At 34.7% G+C, this 20772-nt stretch overlaps 2 protein-coding genes across 5 annotated transcripts in view; both read right to left on the bottom strand.

Annotated features, from left to right (window-relative positions):
* LOC122005025 (twinkle homolog protein, chloroplastic/mitochondrial-like) overlaps positions 1–13575 on the bottom strand; it is a 22398-nt gene extending 8823 nt beyond the window's left edge. The window contains exons 1-15 of one of the 2 annotated variants that reach the window (XM_042559921.1): positions 13220–13575; positions 12966–13096; positions 10546–10601; positions 10362–10419; positions 9962–10282; positions 8990–9067; positions 8824–8904; positions 8647–8712; positions 8441–8554; positions 6015–6062; positions 5832–5917; positions 5605–5665; positions 2929–3111; positions 1644–1775; positions 1518–1579 (exon numbers count right to left, since the gene is read on the bottom strand). In XM_042559921.1, the coding sequence (XP_042415855.1) occupies positions 1518–1579; positions 1644–1775; positions 2929–3111; positions 5605–5665; positions 5832–5917; positions 6015–6062; positions 8441–8554; positions 8647–8712; positions 8824–8904; positions 8990–9067; positions 9962–10282; positions 10362–10419; positions 10546–10601; positions 12966–13096; positions 13220–13445 (1703 nt within the window). In that variant the 5' untranslated portion in view covers positions 13446–13575. Of the gene's footprint in view, positions 1–1517; positions 1580–1643; positions 1776–2928; positions 3112–5604; positions 5666–5831; positions 5918–6014; positions 6063–8440; positions 8555–8646; positions 8713–8823; positions 8905–8989; positions 9068–9961; positions 10283–10361; positions 10420–10545; positions 10602–12965; positions 13100–13219 lie in introns of both variants that reach the window. The other variant, XM_042559920.1, reaches the window with a different exon arrangement.
* An 838-nt stretch (positions 13576–14413) lies between these two features.
* Positions 14414–20529, bottom strand: LOC122005027. 3 transcript variants are annotated; one of them, XM_042559927.1, is made up of 3 exons: positions 20194–20529; positions 19941–20071; positions 14414–14632 (listed from the first exon to the last, which is right to left on the bottom strand). In XM_042559927.1, the coding sequence occupies exons 1-3, from the start codon at positions 20418–20420 to the stop codon at positions 14583–14585; spliced, it is 408 nt and encodes a 135-aa protein (XP_042415861.1). In that variant the 5' UTR covers positions 20421–20529; the 3' UTR covers positions 14414–14582. The 3 variants fall into 3 exon arrangements, with proteins under 3 accessions (XP_042415861.1, XP_042415860.1, XP_042415862.1); XM_042559926.1 differs by having other exon boundaries at positions 19941–20074; XM_042559928.1 differs by lacking the exon at positions 14414–14632 and adding an exon at positions 18928–19433 and having other exon boundaries at positions 19941–20074.
* Between the last annotated feature and the right edge of the window lie 243 nt (positions 20530–20772).

The raw sequence follows: 20772 nt of genomic DNA on the forward strand, positions 1-20772 counted from the left end.
CCTAGTCATTGCTGAGCTTTTCCCTTTATATGTGTTTCTTCCTACAAGATTTCTCTCATCGCCTCCTGTTTGGCAGCTTGGAGATTGAGGGACACCGCCAGCTGGGGTTTCCCTTCCGATTTAGTGAGTTCCTTTTGCTGCCCTTTCTTCTTACGTTCTTATGATGAGACTGTGGATCATAAAATTTTTGGCAATCCAACATTAATACTTGATTTCCTCAATAATTGATAGTCACAATACCCTATTGTTTCATCCAGGATCGCAACCTTGGTCGTTGCGAACTGATTATGTCACTGGTGAACCTTCCCTTTCTAGAATTGACCATTAGTTCTACTTCCATGTCCCTTCAGTGCAACCATTTCCAAGACATGATGAAATTATGTGTTGGACCCCGTGATAGTTTTGATGTGATCAACCAAGTTAGTTAGGTCCTGCTGTGTTTGATCTCTGTGTCTAAGTGTGCAGGAGCTTAGGAGCACAGGAAGTCGAGCGGAAGACGCAGCTAGCGAGAAGGACGGCACGAGAAGGGAGCCGACGGTCTCGGTGCGTCCGAAAGACGAGAGAGCTGCGGAAGAGTACTCCAGTGGGCGTGAAGAGCGTGCGCGGCGTTCGAGGGACGTTAAGCCGGGACGGAAGGCTGCTCGAGGAGAAGGCCGGGAATTGGGTTCGGGTGAGCCCTATTCCGGTTGGCCGCAATCACCCAAAAGAATGGAGCGTCGGAAGCTGAAGAAAACAAGCTGGAATTGGAGCTGCCAGCTTGGAGGCGCCTCCATCAGGCTTGGAGGCGCCTTCAACCTTGGTCAAAGTGACCGTTTCAAGCTGCGGATAAAATTTTATCCGCTCACCTCTTGGAGGCGCCTTGGACCCCTATTGGAGGCGCCTTGGACCCTCGAGATCAGATTTTCAGAGGCTATTTAAAGGCCCCTGGAGCTAGGAATTCACAACAACTTCTATATTCAACTCTGTAATCATTTCCTAGCAGTAGTTCTGAGCCGTTAGAGTGTAAAAGGCTTCTCCGCCTTCAGCAAAGGAGAATTTTCTTAGTGCGCTTTTCACTGCCCTGGATTAATAACCCTCTTGGTTGTAACCAGGTTAAAAATTCTGTTTCTGCTTTTATTTTTCTGCCTCGATTATTTTACTACTGCATTTGTTCTGAGTTGAAATCCGAGGAGGGTAGTTTTATTTTTTGTTTACAGCAATTCACCCCCCTCTTGCCGGCCTCCGCTGCACCTACATTATGTTTCACCTCTAAAGGTTAGGCAAACTTCAATTAAACCACACAATGTGAAAGCTATGATAAGAAAGTATGCATTTGCCAGCATAATAAAAATGAATAAGCTTACTTCTTTATTATGCTAATTTGTGGAAGAAAAATGTGAAATTCTTGCAAACAAAGCAAAAGCACGAAGCACCTTCATGGTTAACCACACGATGCACTACTGTGATTTTTAGTGAAATTTATGTATAATGATTCCAAGTTAATAAGACAAACACAACAAACATGAAATATTTAATACCTTGCATTTAAGAATGGTTTCTTAATGTGCTTTTCCAAAAGCTTTCTTGCATGTTCACGAACCTGTAGACCAAGATTTTTTTATCAATCCTTTTGTATGATAAGATAGAAATGTCAACAAACAAACCTTGTTTTCCATAGAGCAAAGCACAAATTTCCACTCGTCGCTTTTATTTATGTTACAAATCAAGGCATCAATCCACTCACTTTTGCCTGAATTGGGGACACCTGTTATTACAGTTAACTCACCTGGTACAACCTGCTCAATAGAAACAATGTTAAAAGTTCAACAAAAAAAAGGCACTTCAACTATTATTTGAACAAAATAGCTCAACAAATGTCTCAGGTCCATTTAATCTTATCTAGTTGGCTCAGTCTAAACAGACTGATTCAAACTAGTTCAACATTGATCCAATTACAACTCATCTTGATTCGAACTCAGTTTGAACCCATAGTGAACTCAAATAAAAGCCCACTTGTCTAACTCTTAGATAAACTATCTACACCATAAGCAGACCTTAATCATAACAATAAGAATGAAGAATCCTCAAATTTCAACAATTTCCCCCTAACTAACCCCTGTGAATCCTATATTCAAATAAACCTTTTGAATACAACAATATTTCTCTTCTATATGACTGTTGCAATAGCCAACTCAAAAGCCAGATGCCAACTAAAAGTGATTCCTTTGTGTTTGCAAGATCCATAATGTATTCAAAAGAAATTAACAGCCTTGTAATAAGTATTAGCAGGGAAATTGTGTTTAATTCATAATTCATCATCAACAACAGTCTGATAATGCAAATATCACAAACCAAACAATCCGATTCTTGTCTAGATGACCAGCTTAAGTCTTTCCTGGCAAGGCAAGTTAAGATAAGACAGCCTCTATGCACAAGTCTTTTGACATGTCTGCCACAGCTGGTCAAGGGAGGGATTCCCCAGTTCCCACATCATTTCAGCAACTAGAAACAAAGCTTTTCATAATTTGTAAAATATAGAAATCATAAAGTCATATCAACATAACAAGGATGATATATAACAAATTAGCAAGAAAATCTAAATAAAATTGCTCGTAATAGCAAGAAATAGGCTTGTGGGTTCACTAGCGCATTTTGGTAATTTATCTATTTTCATCTTTACAGCAATAAACCTTCACTATGGTTTTTGCACCTTCTCATGTTGGGAGCCACATCACCACTACGAGTACTTGTAACTTGTACATGCTGGGCACATGCCATCACATCCAAGCAGTTAACTTAAAACATAAAAAAAAATCAAAAAATAGCAGTTCAAAGGAAATCAAATTAAGCGGATCAAAGCTAGATAATTATGGAAGCAAAGCCCATTTACAAATAGAAAGATCTTGATGATATCTTAGTAATAAAACAGAATAAAGGTTAAATTCTTACCTTGTAGTATTCATCCACAGCTCTCCATCCAGTAGAAACACCCAACTCATATCCAAGATGCTGGTGATAATACGCATCAATTTCATGGAAAAAGTTACCAAATTGGAATAATCCCCTTATAGGATAGAACTCAGCATTCTCAATAACTTTCTGCAGAGCATCTGGTCCAAGGTTCATCAGAACCTGAATAAACAAATGAAAAAACCTCAAACTGATCCATCTACTTTCTTATGAAGAAATCATAATGCTACAGTAATTGTATATACTAGGAATGTAATTGTAATCCTTATTGTATCTGATAATCAGTGTTTTCTAAAGGTTCTATGTCGGCAAAGCGCAACTTAGCAATAAGAGATGAAATTCTATTGAATTTCATGAATCTGTTGAACTGTGAAAAAAATATGTAGATGCACAAAGTATAAGCCATTACTGGTTGGTGCTTTGGCAAGTGGTTATTCTTCTGTTCACAGTAATATATTAGTCTTGTTTTAGAGAGTGTAATAAGGTGTTAAAAGAATAAAGGAGTCAACTAAAAGAGCAAGCACTTTTAGAGAGTGTAATAAGGTGTTAAAAGAATAAAGGAGTCAACTAAATGAGCAAGCACAAAGATGTGCATGTCTTTAAGATTATTAGAAGTAGAAAGTCAATTATAAGGCAGCAAGGACGTTTGACACCTAGCTTCAATGAGGAAGCCCAACAAACAGTCCAAGACCATCTGGTACCTAAAAGATAAAAGTTAGGATAGGAGGATCAGGTCCACATTTTAGAGAACTATTGGAACTTGTTTCTTCAATAAGAAGAACATAGATTTCCTATAGTCCAGGAACAGTCCCCAAGTCCCCTTCTTTTCCCCTTAATGCTATTCTTAATTATGGGATTTCTCCAGTAATTAAGTAAAAAAAAATCATGCATTTTCACTTCATGTTAGATTTTTTTTAAAAAAATAAACGACTACCTATTTTTCATAGAATTTTGAATTAGTTGGCAGTTCATTGGGCATAACGTTGTTACACCTAAAAAACAGACCAGAACATTCACTTTCTTGGCATAATATGAAATATCATGTTGCAGCTTGTACTGAACTTTGAGTTTAAGAATTTCATGGCATGCCAAACACCACGTGAAACAAGTTGTACCTAGCAACAAAGTTTAAACTATTAAGAAATAAATCTTTTTGAGTTTATGTAAGACCTGACCCAAGCCAACCCATTCACATCTAGAAGTCTTCAAGATCATACACAAAATCACTTGATCAAGTGGCCAAGACAAATGCAAAGGGACATGCTGTTATCATTGATTCATGGAGAACAGAAAAATGATTAAATGTCAAGACCTATGGCTAAAAGAGAAACTAATCACTTTTTTAACTCGCCTAAAAATGAAAAGAAGAAGAAGAAGGAATTATTGCTTTGCAAACCACAAGCCAATCCCTTCACTTTCAAAGACTGAGGTTTGGTTACACCAACTGGCTAGCTGACTAAGCTACTAAAACAAATACTAATGTTGAAAGGGACAAAACTTCAACCAAGGGCAACTTACTAAGATTCTACCAAACTCAAATGTCAGGAGAATCAAATAACATCTATATCTAGAAGGGATACTCAGTCATAGCTCAACATGAAATAGCTGCTTATTCTCTTGGAGGGTATCAAAGCATGTTAGCAGCTATTGAATAGGCAATTGGTCCGAATGGCTAAAGAGAAAGACACATCTCTTGATTGTTTCATTTCCTATTTTGTTTCAGCTTATAAACACTTTCATGTAGCAAATGAAATGGTTATGGTGGAATGGTGATGGAAAATCTGACTGTGGAGACTGGAGAACCAGTGATGTGAGAGAACAAGAGACAGAATTTATTATTTTTTAGCCATGTAACTAAGTAGATCTCACCGTTATTTAGCAAGCCTACATACAAGTTCTGGAGCCCCTTCTTGCTTGACAAATGAAAATTGAACTTTAGGGTCAACTGGTCAAGGTATAAAGTATCAAGTAGTACTGGAGTTTCAGTATTTTTTCGAAATGATCTAGTTGCGGTACCATATGATACCATGCTAGTCAAATTTTGATACTTATTTGTAATTTTAATTAACTTTTTATGGTAATTATCTGTTTGTTTATTTATGATTAATTAGATTGTTACTTTATGTTTGTTCTCTGCGTTTGTTGATTAATTTGATCACCTCAATTTTTAGAATTAAAAAATGTTCATGTTTTAATTTTTAGCTTTAATCACTTATAAGGAGAAAATGAGTCTTTCTCTATTCCCTATTCCTCTATGAATTAAAAAATATTTTCCTTTTTGAATTTTACAACATTGGACATATTTCAGATTTGAAAGCCCAAAAGACTTTCATTGTTAAGAATGTAAGATATATATATATATATTAACAATGATATATATATATATATATATATAAGTTTGTATGATTGTGTTTGAAATTTGTCCATAAGTATTTAATAAAATACTAGTTACTAGCTTTGCTTTATTTAAAACTCTTTCGCACCTAGACTGGGATATCTTTTCCATCAAAATAAAAATCAATGTAATGAGAACATGAAACAAGATCTACCTAAACAAGAAACATGCTGATACAAATAACAAATAAGAAAGAAAGAACCATGCAAAGTTCAGTAGAATAACAAGATAACAGCAGTTCAAAATTCAAAAAACTAAACCTCATTAGCATCTTTGCAAACTTCAGTTGCATCTTTCTTTGGCCACTTAACCCTCAAACACCTATATGTTTGTCAAATTAAGAGGTATCAAGCAACTCAATTGTTTAGAAACTTAATTACACAAACAGTAACACAGTTAAAAAAACCATCTAAGATGCACATAAACATGATTGAGAATAACACACCTACAGATAAACACAATAAAAACTGACAACAAGAAACTAAACCTTTCTCTACCAAGCCGACGTGCTAGTTCTTCAGCTAAGGCTTGGCCAGGGGCATCTGCATCTGTTGCCAATATTATCCGAGATGCCTGAGATTTTTAACAATGAATGGCATAACAGATAAGCAACAAATCACGACACTAGCAACACTGCAAGATACTGTGTGTAAATTTTTAAGAAGCCTACCTTTTCTAAGTAAGCTTTGCAGTTCCATAAGAACTGAAACTTTGTGTCCTAGCCTTACAAAGAGCATGCCAACATTAGATGCCAAAAGAGTGCAAAAGGAATCATCTTATATGTAATATACAGCATAACCATCAAACACAACAAAATGATTAAAACACTAGAACAACCTATAATTCTAATATAATATTGTTACCTAAAGAGCATATTCCTCAAATTTCTGCAAAAGCTAGATTCTAAAAAAAATGGAGAATTTGACATCAATTTTGAGAAAGGCGTCAATAAACAAACTAGAAAAATAGCACATATGTCCTTTCACCTTTGCAAAATTTAAACATGAGATTTACTTGAAACCTTAATCAAAGGCATCTACAATTTATGCACCACACATGTTAGATAAAAAAAGGCATAACCTAATTCAAAGGCATAATCTAGTATCATCCCAAATTTTTAGATAAAATCTGTTTGACTTGGAGGCTATAAATACAACTAGTAATTCTATTTGAATATATACAAACTATTGTAAACCTAATTTGTGAACTACAATGATGGGCAAAAAAAAAAAAAAAAATCAGTAAATCCTACACCTTTGCTACACAATATTCAACCAGGCCACCTCCATCAGAAACAATGAATAACAAAGATTGCAGATATATGATATTTACAAACGGCGAAACTTAAAAATTAATAATTTTTACAACCAATAAACAAGGTACTCTAATTGAGGTTTGAGATTCATATTGTGAATCATATTGGTGAATATTCAAGTAGTAAATTGAATCAAATCTTGCATCATAAGGTTCGACAGAAAATTATAAAATTTATTTTAAAAATAATTTGATATTATCCAGAATAATTTTGATATTTGAAAATCAGATAAATTAATACAATAAAGGGAAGTCTAGTCACGAAGTTCATGCCAATGCAAGATCCTAGGGAAGGATCTATTGTACGCAACCTTGCATACATTGCAAGAGGTTGTTTTCGCAACTCGAACCCATGACCACTAGGGCATACGGTAACAATTTTACCGATGCGTCAAGGCCCACACTATTTCATTTAATAGCATAATAACATAGATGGAGAAATTTGATAAAAACTAGTAATAAAAAATATATAGGCATATATCTTTGTTTGATGACAATATCCATATTACTAATTATGTTATTCCATTAAAATTCAAATAAAATGAGCAATAGAAAATTTTATGGCCAAAAGTTTTTCACATACAAAAATCATCATCAACTAGAAGACAACTTAGACATGACTTCTACTTCAGTATAGGTTTTGCTCCCATTGCCATTTCTCAACATGGCTTTAAAAAGTGTCCTATGTGACTGCCTAAGTGCTTTCTGACTAAAGGTCGCTTTACCTAGGTGGTAGGCAACCTCTGAGTGGTGTTTTAAAGTTGACTCAAGTTGTAAGCCTAATCTCACCACCTAAGTGGCCTAAGTAGCCAACCAAGACTCTATTCACTCGAAATTGGTCATTTTGTAATAATTGTTTAGGCCATTTTCCAACCAAACTTTCTTTTGTATCTTTTAGGTTTGTTCTCTTTTTCTTCCTATATTTTTAAAATTTTCAACATTTATTGTTAACCCTATATTTGAATCCATATAAAATTCCTTTATTGTCTCTATAATTGCAAACTTGAGTGTATAATTTTATTTTGATAATATTTTGATGCTAAATGTCTAGGCACCCACCTACCACCTAGGCGCTAGTCAATCAATTGACTGCCTAGAATCACCTTTTAAAACGTTTTATTCAATCATTTTTATTATTACAGATTGAGTTCACATCGACAATTGTGAATTGCTCCACGTGATAAGATTTTGTATTCTATGTTATCGTTGACTTGAAAATTCCACTTTATTCAATCTTCCTTTGTTTAATACTGTAAAATAATCCATTATTTCTATTGACTTTTATAATGGATTCATATTAATTTATAATATATTGATTTTAAATTAATTTCTTAATGGGTTGAATTGCTTTAAATTGGTTAGATTTTCCTTTTAATGATTTTTTATTTTTAGAATTGTATAAAATAACATTTACATTAAATTGTATTGAATTAAGCTAAATCCTCATGGTTCTTTTCATTTTGAGTCCATATGTAAGAATGAATCATTTTACATGTGACTCAGTAACACAATGTATAATGTACCATTTTACATGTGACTTTGTAACGTGTATCATTTTACATGTGGCTTGTAAGTAATGTATGATTTGAACCATCAATCCTATGATTTCAACAATTAGGCAAATATATACTTAAAGATCCGTGTACTCTTATTAAACTAATTAAATACAAAATTCAAAGTTTCCAAAGAAAGAAAAGACAAAAGCTCTATACGGCAAAATTATATATTTAAATGAACAAAGAATTTAGAAACATAAAATAATTAATATTAAACTAGTCAAACCTTCTCCTCAGTAGGTATATTTTCTGAAACACTTGGAGGTGCACCATCAGGTACACTGACACAATTGCAATAGCCAGCCTCCTCCATAGAGAGCTTATCTATTTCTCCCTCGACCTATTTTATAGAAGAGGGATGAAAATGATTAAATGGTACAAGGCAAGCTAACCAGACAGAAAATGTAAACTAATGAGAAGAAGATGAGTTACAATTATAATTTCACTAGCATTCTTTATATCATCAAGTCCATATAAAATGCGTTCCTTGTCTTTTTCCTGTACGTTGGTGAGAATGCATGTTATATAAATAAGAATTCTGTCTTGTTTACGCATTGAATTGCAAAAAAGGAATGATATTATAAAAGATATAAAGGATGTTGCACAGACCTGCCAAAATTTTTTGGGAACAGAACGGTATTTGCAACTTATAATCTCTCCGTCTCTTCTGTAAGGAAAAGCAATAGCCGTCTGCATAGTATATCCAAATGTTAGCAGGATCAATGAATTTTCTTCTTCAACACCTGAAGACGAAAGTAGTGAAACTCAGCAACACCTTTGTACAATTCTGTAAAACACCATTTCGCCGTAGAGTTTCTTCTGATATCCTTCTCTCTTCAAAGAATTTAATAAACTGAAAATTGAACTCAAAATAAAATTTGGGCAGTCAATAAAGTTTCTTAAGCCAAAGGAATATAAATACAACAGTTAGTATCACATCCACATCACATGAGGATCTGTTGGTAAATTTCAGTAAAATAAGTGATCCTCAATCATATGAAATCCAATGATCCCAGGCCATTCAAATTGTGGAAGCAATTTAATGCTCATCAAATTATGTCATTGATATAGAAGCAACAATAGATCATTATCAAGTGTATATAGGCAACAGGAGCATCAGGCTAGACATTCGCTATGAGGTCAGAACCATGGAGGGACTACTGCAGGTTTTCCAGCGGCGCATCATGAAAGTGCGATACCTTGTTGTTTCATGTATAATTTATCTTTTGTGGGAATGTCGCAATAGATGTCGTTTTGATAGTGATGCCTAATGTTGATAGGATATTCCACAAACTATAGACGCATGTCTACCAGTTTGTGAATCTCAATTGATTGTATCTCAGTATATCATCTATATATATATTTACCTTTCCCCCAAAAAAAACAATAGATCATTATCAAGTGTATCTTAAGGTCAAAGTCTGATGATACTGCTTGAATTTTAAAATGAATCATAACATACTATTCTAATAAAGGAAGTTAACTAAAACAAGACAACATTTCTCGTTGTTATTCTAAGAGGATGAACCATGGTGCTACACTGAGTTTTCCTTTTTGTAGCCCGAATAATGAAGTTTCAATTCATTAACATGTGTTCTCTGTTTGTAAAAGTATAAATTTGTTGTCCCTCTGTCAATTGGAGGGAGCCTCATGCAAATTTTTTTGTTTTCACCAAAAAATTTTATCAGGGTGGAGACATAACAAAGATGATGGAAATCATATATTTACAAGTGTCACTGTTAGCTACCTCGCCAGACAATGGCTCCAGGTTAAGTTGACTTTCTGCGATGATTTTGCAATCTTCAGATTTTGAAGCTTGCTTTATTTTGGCATAATGTTCCATGACTTCTCCAGTAGCTTGTTTTATTTTGGAATAATGTTCCATGTCTTCTCCAGTAGCTTGTTTTCTTTTGGCATAATGTTCCATGACTTCTCCAGTAGCTTGTTTTATTTTAGAATAGTGTCCCATGTCTTCTCCAGTAGCTTGTTTTCTTATGGCATATTGTTCCATGAATTCTCCAGTAGCTTGTTTTTGGAGGGGATAACTTTCCATGAATTCTCCAGTAGCCTGCATGACATAGGCCATCCATAATAAATAGATTGACTAGTTCCAACATTTAGCAGTAGCAGGAGCATATATATTTTACCTCTATCTTGCCTGCCCATCCACAATCACTTCCAAGGCATTTCCATGTTGCAAATTTTCTAGATAATTATGACATAACATCAAGACAAAGAAAGATATAAAGGTCATAAGGCTAATAAACATTTAATGAGTGAAAGGGAAACAACAAAGGATATCATGATTCAGTACAGAAGAAAGCAACCCACCCAGTATTTTGGATGCAAAAAAATAAGTTCTTATCCATAGGATGTCTGCCTTTACACTGAAATATCAAAGATAATAAGCAGAACTCATAAAATATTGAATAACACACAATTTAGGAAACTAAATAAGGGATAACAAATTATATATTCACAAAACAAAACCTAGATAACTTCCTGATACATAAATCAAATGATGCTATATACAAAGGCAAATGCAACATCTCATCTTGCACAAACATATATTAGATGTCCTCATAGTTGTACATAAATAGTCAAGAACATACGCACATAGATAAGTACATGCACTGGAACTATACCACCAATATAATTCAAGGCAATAGAGAAACCATCTAACTGGGACTAGGTTTTGTACCATATTAACTACCTATCTTTATATGCATTCACTTAGTTCATGTGCAAATATTGAAGATTGAGGAAGTGAAGCACAGTAGAAAGACAGTAGGCATGTATGAGTTTCTTATTAACATTTTCTTTTAAATGAAATATAATAGCTAATCTAGACATTCAATCCTAAATCTTTACATTGGTGAATACATTCAAAAATTGTATGCTCATGAATGTTTCTGTGATATAATGTTGGACATGACGTTCTAAAAAGCATATTCAATGGTGTACAGTCATCCTACCGCATAGTGCATGGTTGGTATGCCGAGGCATATGTGAATAATATTTAAAATATAAAAAATATTTATATTAGAGCGTCCAATTCATATCACATAAAAAATGTCAATCATTCATTGCAAAATGTATGAAATGTCATTTAATATTAATCAATGATGTAACATTGATCCATATAAGGGCTTTTCTAATTACACATGCAGACCACATATGATACCTATATTCAGTTCACATAAAAAAAAATCCGCAGAAGCAGCTACATATGGAGTTAAAGTGAGGCGCTTTAACCATGGTTGTGTCATAAGAATCCGGCATTGTGTCACTAAATTAGTTTAAAATAGAAATTGTCATTCTTCTTATTGGAGGTTTCACCTTTATGACTACCTACTGTCTGCCTATTCATCTATTAGCTAAAGTAGTAGCTATATTTAAGGCTAGCCCAGTGTGCTTAGACTAAGTCCATATTAAGATCAGGTGAGTTGGCTTCAATTAGATATATTATATAGGACTATGCGATATATTTCTAAGAAATATCCCATACCATACAAAAGTTGGAATTTCTACTTTACGGAGCAATGAATTTTCTCTCCAGGCCAAAGGAAAGAAGCAAGCGGTGTTCAGGTTTGTGTATGAAAATTGTGGCAGGATCGCGACACCTGACCCCTTCAAATCATATTCTAGTACTGGTTGTGCTTTAAGGAAGATTCAAGTTTTAATTAACTGTGTAGTTGAGAGTATTAAGAAGGTCCTTCAATAGGTAGTTTGGGTATCAGGAATTCAAGGTTTAAACCCAAAAATCCAAACCCTAATCCTTAGTACTCATTTTTTTCCTCTTATTATCCTGTCAATAGACCTACAACCCACTTGATCACATTACCCCACTAATCGCATGACATGCCACTAAAGACCCCCTATTTGGTTCCCCTCACAGTCCATAGCAAAGGTATCCCAGAATTCCATCTGCATCTCAATATTCATTAAACTTGTTGAGGGATCAGATAGTTATAAAATTTAGCAAGGTATTTAATGGATTGGCTACTCGTTCAATTAAACAGAGCCAGATTTGGATATTAACCATGATCGAGTGAACCAGCCATCTGCCATTCCTGTTCTAATTTTAGGTTAGAAGGTGCTCTATGGTAACATGTTGATAACTGAATATTGGTAAGCAAACCAGCCTTCAAAAGATAGGAAAGACATAAAATAACAAATTTGAGTTCAGATGCTAACTCAAATTCTCAAGTATTATGACTCTTCAGTGGACAACATTTTTAAGGCTTGTTAAAATGAAATAGGAGCAGAGATAGTCAATAAACATTTAAAATGCAAACTTTTCATTTGAAAGATACTTCAGATACAACAATCCATATCAGGTGATGCTTGGTGATTTCATAGTTCAAAAGCCTAGAATGTAATATCTGCCAGCTCCATTTTTTGAAATATTTTCTGAAAATCATTTCAGGCTCAAACTAATGAAGGCATCAACCAGATTTTATAGAGACAAGCTGACATGTTGATTCTCCTCGCACACTAGTTAAGTGTCAAAATCTCCGACAACTTTATCTCACTCCAAGCGAGTTTGCTTTCAACATGCATGAATAGTTGTTAGACAGAAGCCTTGTCTATCACCAATGACGCCGTTACATCCAAGTTTGTTTTATTTAAGAAAATAAAATATAATGGAAGGCTACAAGACGAAAGAACGGAGGGCTCTCTAATTTCACTGGAAGTCCAGAGAATTGTAACTATCAGAGAAATGACGGGCATTAGGGGTAAGGGGGCACCTTTGGGCATGGCATTGAGAAACCCACCCCAAGCTTCCAATCGTTGCACATAATTCCTATCGCCTCGAGTTTCGACTGCAAATCCTGCAGTCGCTTCGTCAAGAAGTCGTCTTGTAGCACCGCAACTTCGACTGCTGCAGCAAGACAACTATTAATATCCATAAGGTCAATTCTAAAGATACCGCGAGCGCATAAAATAATTAAGAAGATTCCTGCTCCAAAGTGAAGAAATACGCGGTCTTTGAGATGAGTACCACAGTCCGCAGCCATGTCGCGGCGAGGCTGACGGGAACAAAAAAGATGTCGAGAATGTTTGGAACGAAGACGATAATTGAAGTAGGCACTGGTACGGGTAGGAAGATGGAGAAGGCGATGGAGGAGGAGAGGCGCAGGTGCAGCAGCGACGAAGCATCTCAACGGGAGGTACTTGGAGCCGGACATGAGAAGGGCTTGGAAAGGGCGGCAGCCGACTGGGGGCATTATGCTTCTGGTTCCAACAATCCGCCTGCCTTCATGAACAGGCGGAGAACTGAGGACGACGGAATGAGCAAGCGAGACGAGAAGAGGATACCAAAAAACTTGAGGTTTATGGAACTAGGGCTTCTATCGTGTCTGGAAATAGGGCTCAGTTTGACTTTCATGAGAAAGGGAAGGACTCATCTGTAAAATTAACAAAACATAATCCATTTTATTTAGCCGAATAAAATGTGATGATTTCTAACTCCAAGAAAGTGTATTATTTATTTATTATATTAATATTCTATTTGAATATAACATTACTGTAGCAGTTAGGTTTAAAAAAAATTTAAAGTATCATGCATGTGTATATAAGTAGAGTAATTAGATTAAAATTCTACATGTTGATAAAGAATAGAAGCATCTAACTCTTTCATACATACTCCACTTAGTTGAGAGAATATGACTCAGTTGATAGAATTCCGTTCTTGTTGGATCATTATGATTACGAGTTGGATATCTAATTATTCAGACGGTAATGATAATATCTTATACTTGAACCGGTGGTTTATTTTTTTAAATAATGAAAAAAGAGAATCGAAACATGCCACTGAAAAACTCTACTGAGAAAAAAAAATGAGCTGTCAAAAACATAGAAAAGGTAGGATGGATGGTTGATCAGATCTAGTATGGATCATACATGAATAATAGTCGACGCATATATTAGTGTAATAGGCTTTTTAGATATTTATCTTAGTTAAAAGATCGAGAAAGATATACTTAGTGTAACAGGCTTTTCAGTTTGTCAAGTATGATAGCACATGGATCAAGTTGGCTACTAATGTTGTACCAAGTATAATACTTTTAAAAATAAAAAATATGATGGAAAAATAAATGTCATCCTTTTAATTTTGGCCCAAATAAAACAAACAAATCGTGCTCTGTAATCTGAAGAAGAAAAAAAAGACTAATGTAGCATTCTTCACTTCAAGGGAACAAACTTTGATTAGCAACGCAGCTTTATTTATTACAAAATAAAAACATCCGTAGCTTGTATATGCCACAGAGATTTCCAGATATCGAAAATAAAAAGGAACAAGATTATCAAGTGGAATCTGGGAAGGAGGCATGTTATAAATCCCACATTATTTCATTCAAAATTTATAAACCATATCTTCTGTGTATCCCGCGTCCTTGTGTATCCCTGCGAGCTGCGTAACGAAACAATAGATCAATGAAACCACATCAACCGATTTTAAAATCCATTTAAACCCATTTTTTTCAAAGCTATACTTATGTTGTAAACTAATTAACCCAATCCAAGTATGATAGAAGGTTTGCTGGTGATCATGTGGACCAAGCATGCTGTTAATAAACCAAAGCAGGAAACTAAATGAAGGTTTAGTTTAAACAACTAATGTTCTTCTGTCTTTTGCCTTCTCCAGATATATGCTTCATTAAACAAGTGTTTTATTTACTAGACAACACTTCTAGCAAGATTAGTATTTTCTTACTAATTGTTCTTGTAATAGGTGATAACTGGTTATTTGTTTGAATATGTTGCAGTTGTTATAGTAAAAAAGAAGAAGATAGACCAAGGATATGCTGTATTTGTTTGAATATGCTTGTAGTTGTTTGAAAACTTCTAGAGCCAGTGAGATATCTCAATTAAAACCAAGGTGCTCTTGATTCATCCTAGTTGAAATTATCACAAATGGTCTAGATAAAGAAAGCAGGGAATGAAAATTATAACAAAATTCGAAGTTTTCTCTGCGGAGAAATGTTATTTTTAGCATGTTTCCAACAAAAATCTTATTTTTGTTTTTTTAACCTATGGTGCAGGTCCTCTTCATCATCATCATCATCAAGTCCTGATTTCCCAACTTATCTTCCAGCAATACTTGAGAAAATTATTTTTACAACAATTAAAGTTTTCAGTGTTCTTTCTATATATTAGACCTTTCACTCTTTAATTATTCTAATTATAAACCCTACTAGTTTCAAACATGCTGACACCTAATTACTCCGGTATATAGTATTTACTTTTTAGTAATGTCATACATCCATCTTAACACTATATCATTTACAAATAATATAAGAAATGTATTTTAATCTCATCTAGTACTAATAAGATATTAAAAATTAGCCCTTGATGTGAATCTATAAAAACAGAAAATCAGTTATCATAGTCCTAATAGATTTTATAAGCCAATAAAAAGCATATGCAAATCCTCCTTTTCTCGATATTTTCTATTAATTATGTTATAAATAATAAGCATCCATAGCTTTCTGATGTGAAGCCAAATTGATTCTTAAAAATGTTTGTTTCATCTCATATTGGCTTATAACTCTCTCTCCTAAAATTTCATGATATCACTCAACTTGATACCTTTCTAATCAAAACAGCATTGCCTATCAACTTTACTTTCATAAAAAGATAGCAAAAATTTTTTGTTTCATTCCTCAATTTCCAGTTTATATCTTGATCACTTAAAACTTTTCCAACTGAATATCATCTCGACCCATTTATCTTCATTTTCTTCAAAGCTTCTGAAATCTCATTCAATCTAATATTAACAAATCTATGATTCTTAAATTATCATAAAAAATAAAAATAAAAATAATTACCATAATTTAGATATCTAAAACCAATTTTTTTCATAACAGTGAATACTTTGTAATTTCCCCCTTTTCCCTTAATTACATTATAATTGACAAGAAATTCATCTTTTATGCATTATACATTGTGTAATTTTCTACATTTTTCTCTAACTCTAGCATACAGATAAATATCTTCCAACTTTAATTCCTGAATTATCATAGAATTATCAAATGTTTTGAATTTTGTTATGTTATTTTAGACCTCAATTCTAACTACTCTAAATCTATTCAAACCGATCCGGCATTGTGTCACTAACCGCATATGATACCCTATATTCAATTCACATAAAAAAATCCACCGAAGCAACTACATATGGAGTTAAAGTGAGGCGTTTAAACCATGGTTGGACGTCATAAGGATCCGGCATTGTGTCACTAAACTAGTTTTAAATGGAAATTGCCATTCTTCTTATTGGAGGTTATCACCTTTATGACTAGCTACTGTCTGTCTATTCATCTATTAGCTAAACTAGCTATATTTAAGGCTACCCAGTGTGCTTAGACTAAATTCATATTTGTTAGAGTGTATACTAAAAGCCTAGCTTTTGGTATAAATATTTATCTAGAAATAAGAATCACATTGGTCAAATGTCTACATTTATGATAAATGTAGTTGTTCAATTAATTTATATTGTAGATGACATGGTGTGTGGTGTCACACACAGAAGATCATGTTATCAGTACCTTATAAATTATAAACAGTAGCTCACGACCATGATGGAAAGGAACAAACCATTGGAAGGTCGTAGTGTAATTAGGTATTAGTTTATCTTGACTATATAATTACACTAGTACACTCAGAGTGTATTGAGTAGGACCATTTGAGGTCGTTTCTTTTATACTGACTTTATAAAGAAACAAAGACCTCGGTTATTATGGAAGTGTGTGCTCTTAATCCTAATGTAATAACAAGCACATATATTTGATATTTATTTCTTTAATTTATCAATGGGTGAGATTTAGTTCGTTGAATCAATAAACCCGATAAGTTGGGAAATGGTATCACTTATAGTGTGTGTTGTTGATTATAGAAGAAAACTGTGTCCTAGAGATACTAGGTTGATAATGTCCTCAAGAGGAGCTCATAAAGATTGTCATGTTAAACCCTGCAGGTGGACTTAGTCCGACATGATAATAAGGTTGAGTGGTACTACTCTTGGACTTAGATATTAATTAAATGAGTTGTCAGTAACTCACTTAATTAGTGGACATTTGATATCTTAAACACAGGGAGACTAACACACTCATAATAAGAAGGAGCCCAAAAATATAATTTGGGATTGGTGCGGTAGTTCAATGATAATTCTCTAGTGGAATGAATTATCATTGATAAAATTAAGTTGTGTGTTCGGGGCGAACACGGGATGCTTAATTTTATCGGGAGACCAAAACCAATTCCTCCTCTCGGTCCCTATCGTAGCCTCTTATTTGTAGAAGTTTTATACCCACCTATACCCACCTTCTATACCCACTAATAAGGGGCCGGCCAAGCTAGCTTGGGAACCAAGCTAGGGCCGGCCTAGGTATATTATTGGGTGGCCGGCCCTAGCTTGAACCCAAGCTAGTGGGGCCGGCCAAATTAAATTAAAAAGGGATTTTAATTTTAGTTTTTATTATGTGGAAGAAATAATTTTTTTTAAGAGAATTAAAATTAAAATATCTCTCTTGTAAAAGATCTACAAAAGATTAAAGAAAGAGATTAGATCTCTTTCCTTATTTGTAGATTGATGAGTTATTTTATTTTCTCTTTAAAAATTATCCACATGTTGATAAAATTAAAATTATAGAAATTTCCTTTATCAACCATGAAGAGATTTTAAAGAGAAATTTTATTTTAAAATTTTCCGAAACAAATTAGGAAGTTTTAATTTGTTGATTAAAACTTGTCTAATTTATTTCCTCTAGAAGTGGCCGGTCATTAGAGATTAAATTGAAAATTTTATTTAATTTTTCTCAATTAAATCATGTCAAGAAATTAAGGAAATTTTATTGTAATTAAATTTCCTAATTTGTCTAGGCCGAGGAATATAAAAGAAGGGGTGAGGTGCCTTCACAAGACACAACATCTATTATTCCTCTCCTCTTTTGTTCCTTGGTGTGGCCGGCCAACCTCTCCCTCTCTTCCTCTTGTGGTGGCCGAACCTACCCTTCTATTGGAGCTCTTGTGGTGGCGGATACTACTCGGAGAAGAAGAAGAAGAAGGAGAAAGCTAGCATCTCTTGGAGCTTGGTTAGTATTTTGTTTTCTTCCTTGGTGAAGCTTCCTCTTTGTTGGCGAACCTAGCTAGGAGGAGAAGAAGGTGATTGGTGGTTTCTCGTCTCGGAAGATCGTTGCCCACACAACGTCCGAGGGTTAGAAGAGGAATATGGTAGAAGATCAAGAGGTTTTTCTACAAGGTATAACTAGTAAATTTTATTTCCGCATCATGCTAGTTATTTATGGAAATAATACCAAATACAAGAGGCTTACGTTCTAGAATTCGAATATGTTTTTTCGAAGTTGTGTTCTTTTGTTTCTTTCTTTTCCTTGTGATTTGATTGTTCTCTTTGGTTAACCTAAAGTTATTTTAGGAAATTAAATATTAGCTTTCTATTAAAGGTTTTGTCTAGTCGGTGGTGGTTGCTCCCATATCCAAGAAGGCCATGTGCCTCGCCACGTCAGTACTGGGAACCTTTTATGGAAATTAATATTTAATGGAATTAATAACTTAAGGAGACTTGGGTCGAACGTGTTAAGTTCCGCAGGAGATCCAAGTCAAAACCTAAAAGAACAAATAGATTAAGTTTTGGATCAAACGTGTTAAGTTCCGCAGGCGATCCAAAATTTAATTTAAAAGAACACATGGTAGCTAGGAAAAGGTTCAGACCTTTGTACAAAATTTTTGTACAATGGAACCTATAGGTTTTCCGAGTAGCAACCAACAATATTAACATCACGTGAGCGGCTTCAACTAGATATATGATATAGGACTAAGCAATATATTTCTAAGAAATATCCCAAGCTACACAAAAGTTGGAATTTCTACTTTATGGAGCAATGAATTTTCTCTCCAAATCAAAGGAAAGAAGCAAGTGGTGTTCAGGTTTGTGTATGAAAAATGTGGCAAGATTGTGATACCTGACCCCTTCAAATCATATTCTAGCACTGGTTAAACATTGAGGCAGATTCAGGTATTGATTAATTGTGTAATTGAAGGTATTCAGAAGGTCCTTCATTAGGTAGTTTGGGTATCGGGAATAGAAGGTTTAAACCCCAAAATCCAAACACTAATCTTTAATACTCCTTTTTTCCTCATATTATCCTGTTGGGAATTCTCAAGTATGATTCCTCAGTGGACAACATTCTTAAGGCCTGTTAAAATGAAATAGGAGAAAAGTTAGTCAATAAACATTTAAAATGCAAATTTTTTCATTTGAAAAGTACTTCAGATACAACAATCCATATCAGCTGTTCTTGGTAATTTCGTAATTCAAAAGCCTAGAATGTAATATCTGCTGCCTCCATTATTTGAATTATATTTTCTGAAAATCATTTCAGGCTCAACTTATGAAGGCATCAACCAGATTTTATAGAGACAATCTGACATGTTGATTCTCCTCGCACACTAGATGTGTTAAGTGTCAAAATCTCCAACAACTTCATCTCACTGCTAGCGAGTTTGCTCTCAACATGCATGAATAGTTGTTAGACAGAAACCTTGTCTATCACTAATGACGCCGTTATATCCAAGTATGCTTTATTTTTTTTTAAAAAAAAAAAGGCTACAAGACGAAAAAACAGAGGGCTCTCTAATTTCACTGGAAGTCCAGAGAATTGTAACTATCAGAGAAATGACGGGCATTAGGGGTAAGGGGGCACCTTTGGGCATGGTATTGACAAACCCACCCCAAGCTTCCAATCGTTGCCCATAATTCCTATCGCCTCGAGTTTCGACTGCAAATCCTGCAGTCGCTTCGTCAAGACGTCGTCTTGTGACACCGCAACTTCGACTGCTGCAGCAAGACAACTATTAATATCCATAAGGTCATCCTAAAGAAACCGTAAGCTCATAAAATAATTAAGAAGATTCCTGCTCCAAAGTGGAGAAAGATGCGGTCTTTGAGATGAGTACCACCGTCCGCAGCCATGTCGCGGCGAGGCTGACGGGAATAAAAAAAGGCATCGAGAATGTTCGGAACGAAGAGGGTAATTGAAGTAGGCACTGGTGCGGATGGGAAGATGGAGACGGCGATGGAGGAGGAGAGGCGCAGGTGCGGCAGGGACGAAGCATCTCAACGGGAGGTGATTGAAGCCGGACAAGATAAGGGCTTGGGCAGGCCGGCAAGCGACTAGGGGCATTATACTTCTGGCACCAACAAGCCGCCTGCCTTCGTGAACAGGCGGCGAGCTGAGGACGACGGAGTGAGCAAGCGAGACGAGAAGAGGATGCCGAAAAAATGAGGTTTATGAAGCCAGGGCTTACTCTATGGAAATTATTTATTTTAATCTCTCAAATATTAAAACTACACATAATTTAAATTTCAGTTTACTCCGAAAATTTATAAAATTTTTGCGCTTCGTTACATCATCCTTGAAACTTTAAATTATCAAAATACGTAAATTTTTAACTCATCTTCGTATATGAAAGCTCTTCTAATTTTACTTCCAATCGTTGCTATTATTACTTTATTTAACGGAATGGCATGTGATG

This window comes from Zingiber officinale, chromosome 7B, assembly GCF_018446385.1.
Source record: "Zingiber officinale cultivar Zhangliang chromosome 7B, Zo_v1.1, whole genome shotgun sequence".
NCBI lineage: Eukaryota > Viridiplantae > Streptophyta > Magnoliopsida > Zingiberales > Zingiberaceae > Zingiber > Zingiber officinale.

Excerpts from the sequence above, each read along its gene's own strand:
- LOC122005027 (XM_042559926.1), bottom strand. The coding sequence starts at position 20,420 with ATGCCCCTAGTCGCTTGCCGGCCTGCCCAAGCCCTTATCTTGTCCGGC. Across the intron at positions 20,075-20,193 it reads CGACATGGCTGCGGACGGTG|CAGTCGAAGTTGCGGTGTCA; the intron begins GTACTCATCTCA and ends GTCTTGCTGCAG. Across the intron at positions 14,633-19,940 it reads TGTCAATACCATGCCCAAAG|CTCGCAGGGATACACAAGGA; the intron begins GTGCCCCCTTAC and ends TTCGTTACGCAG.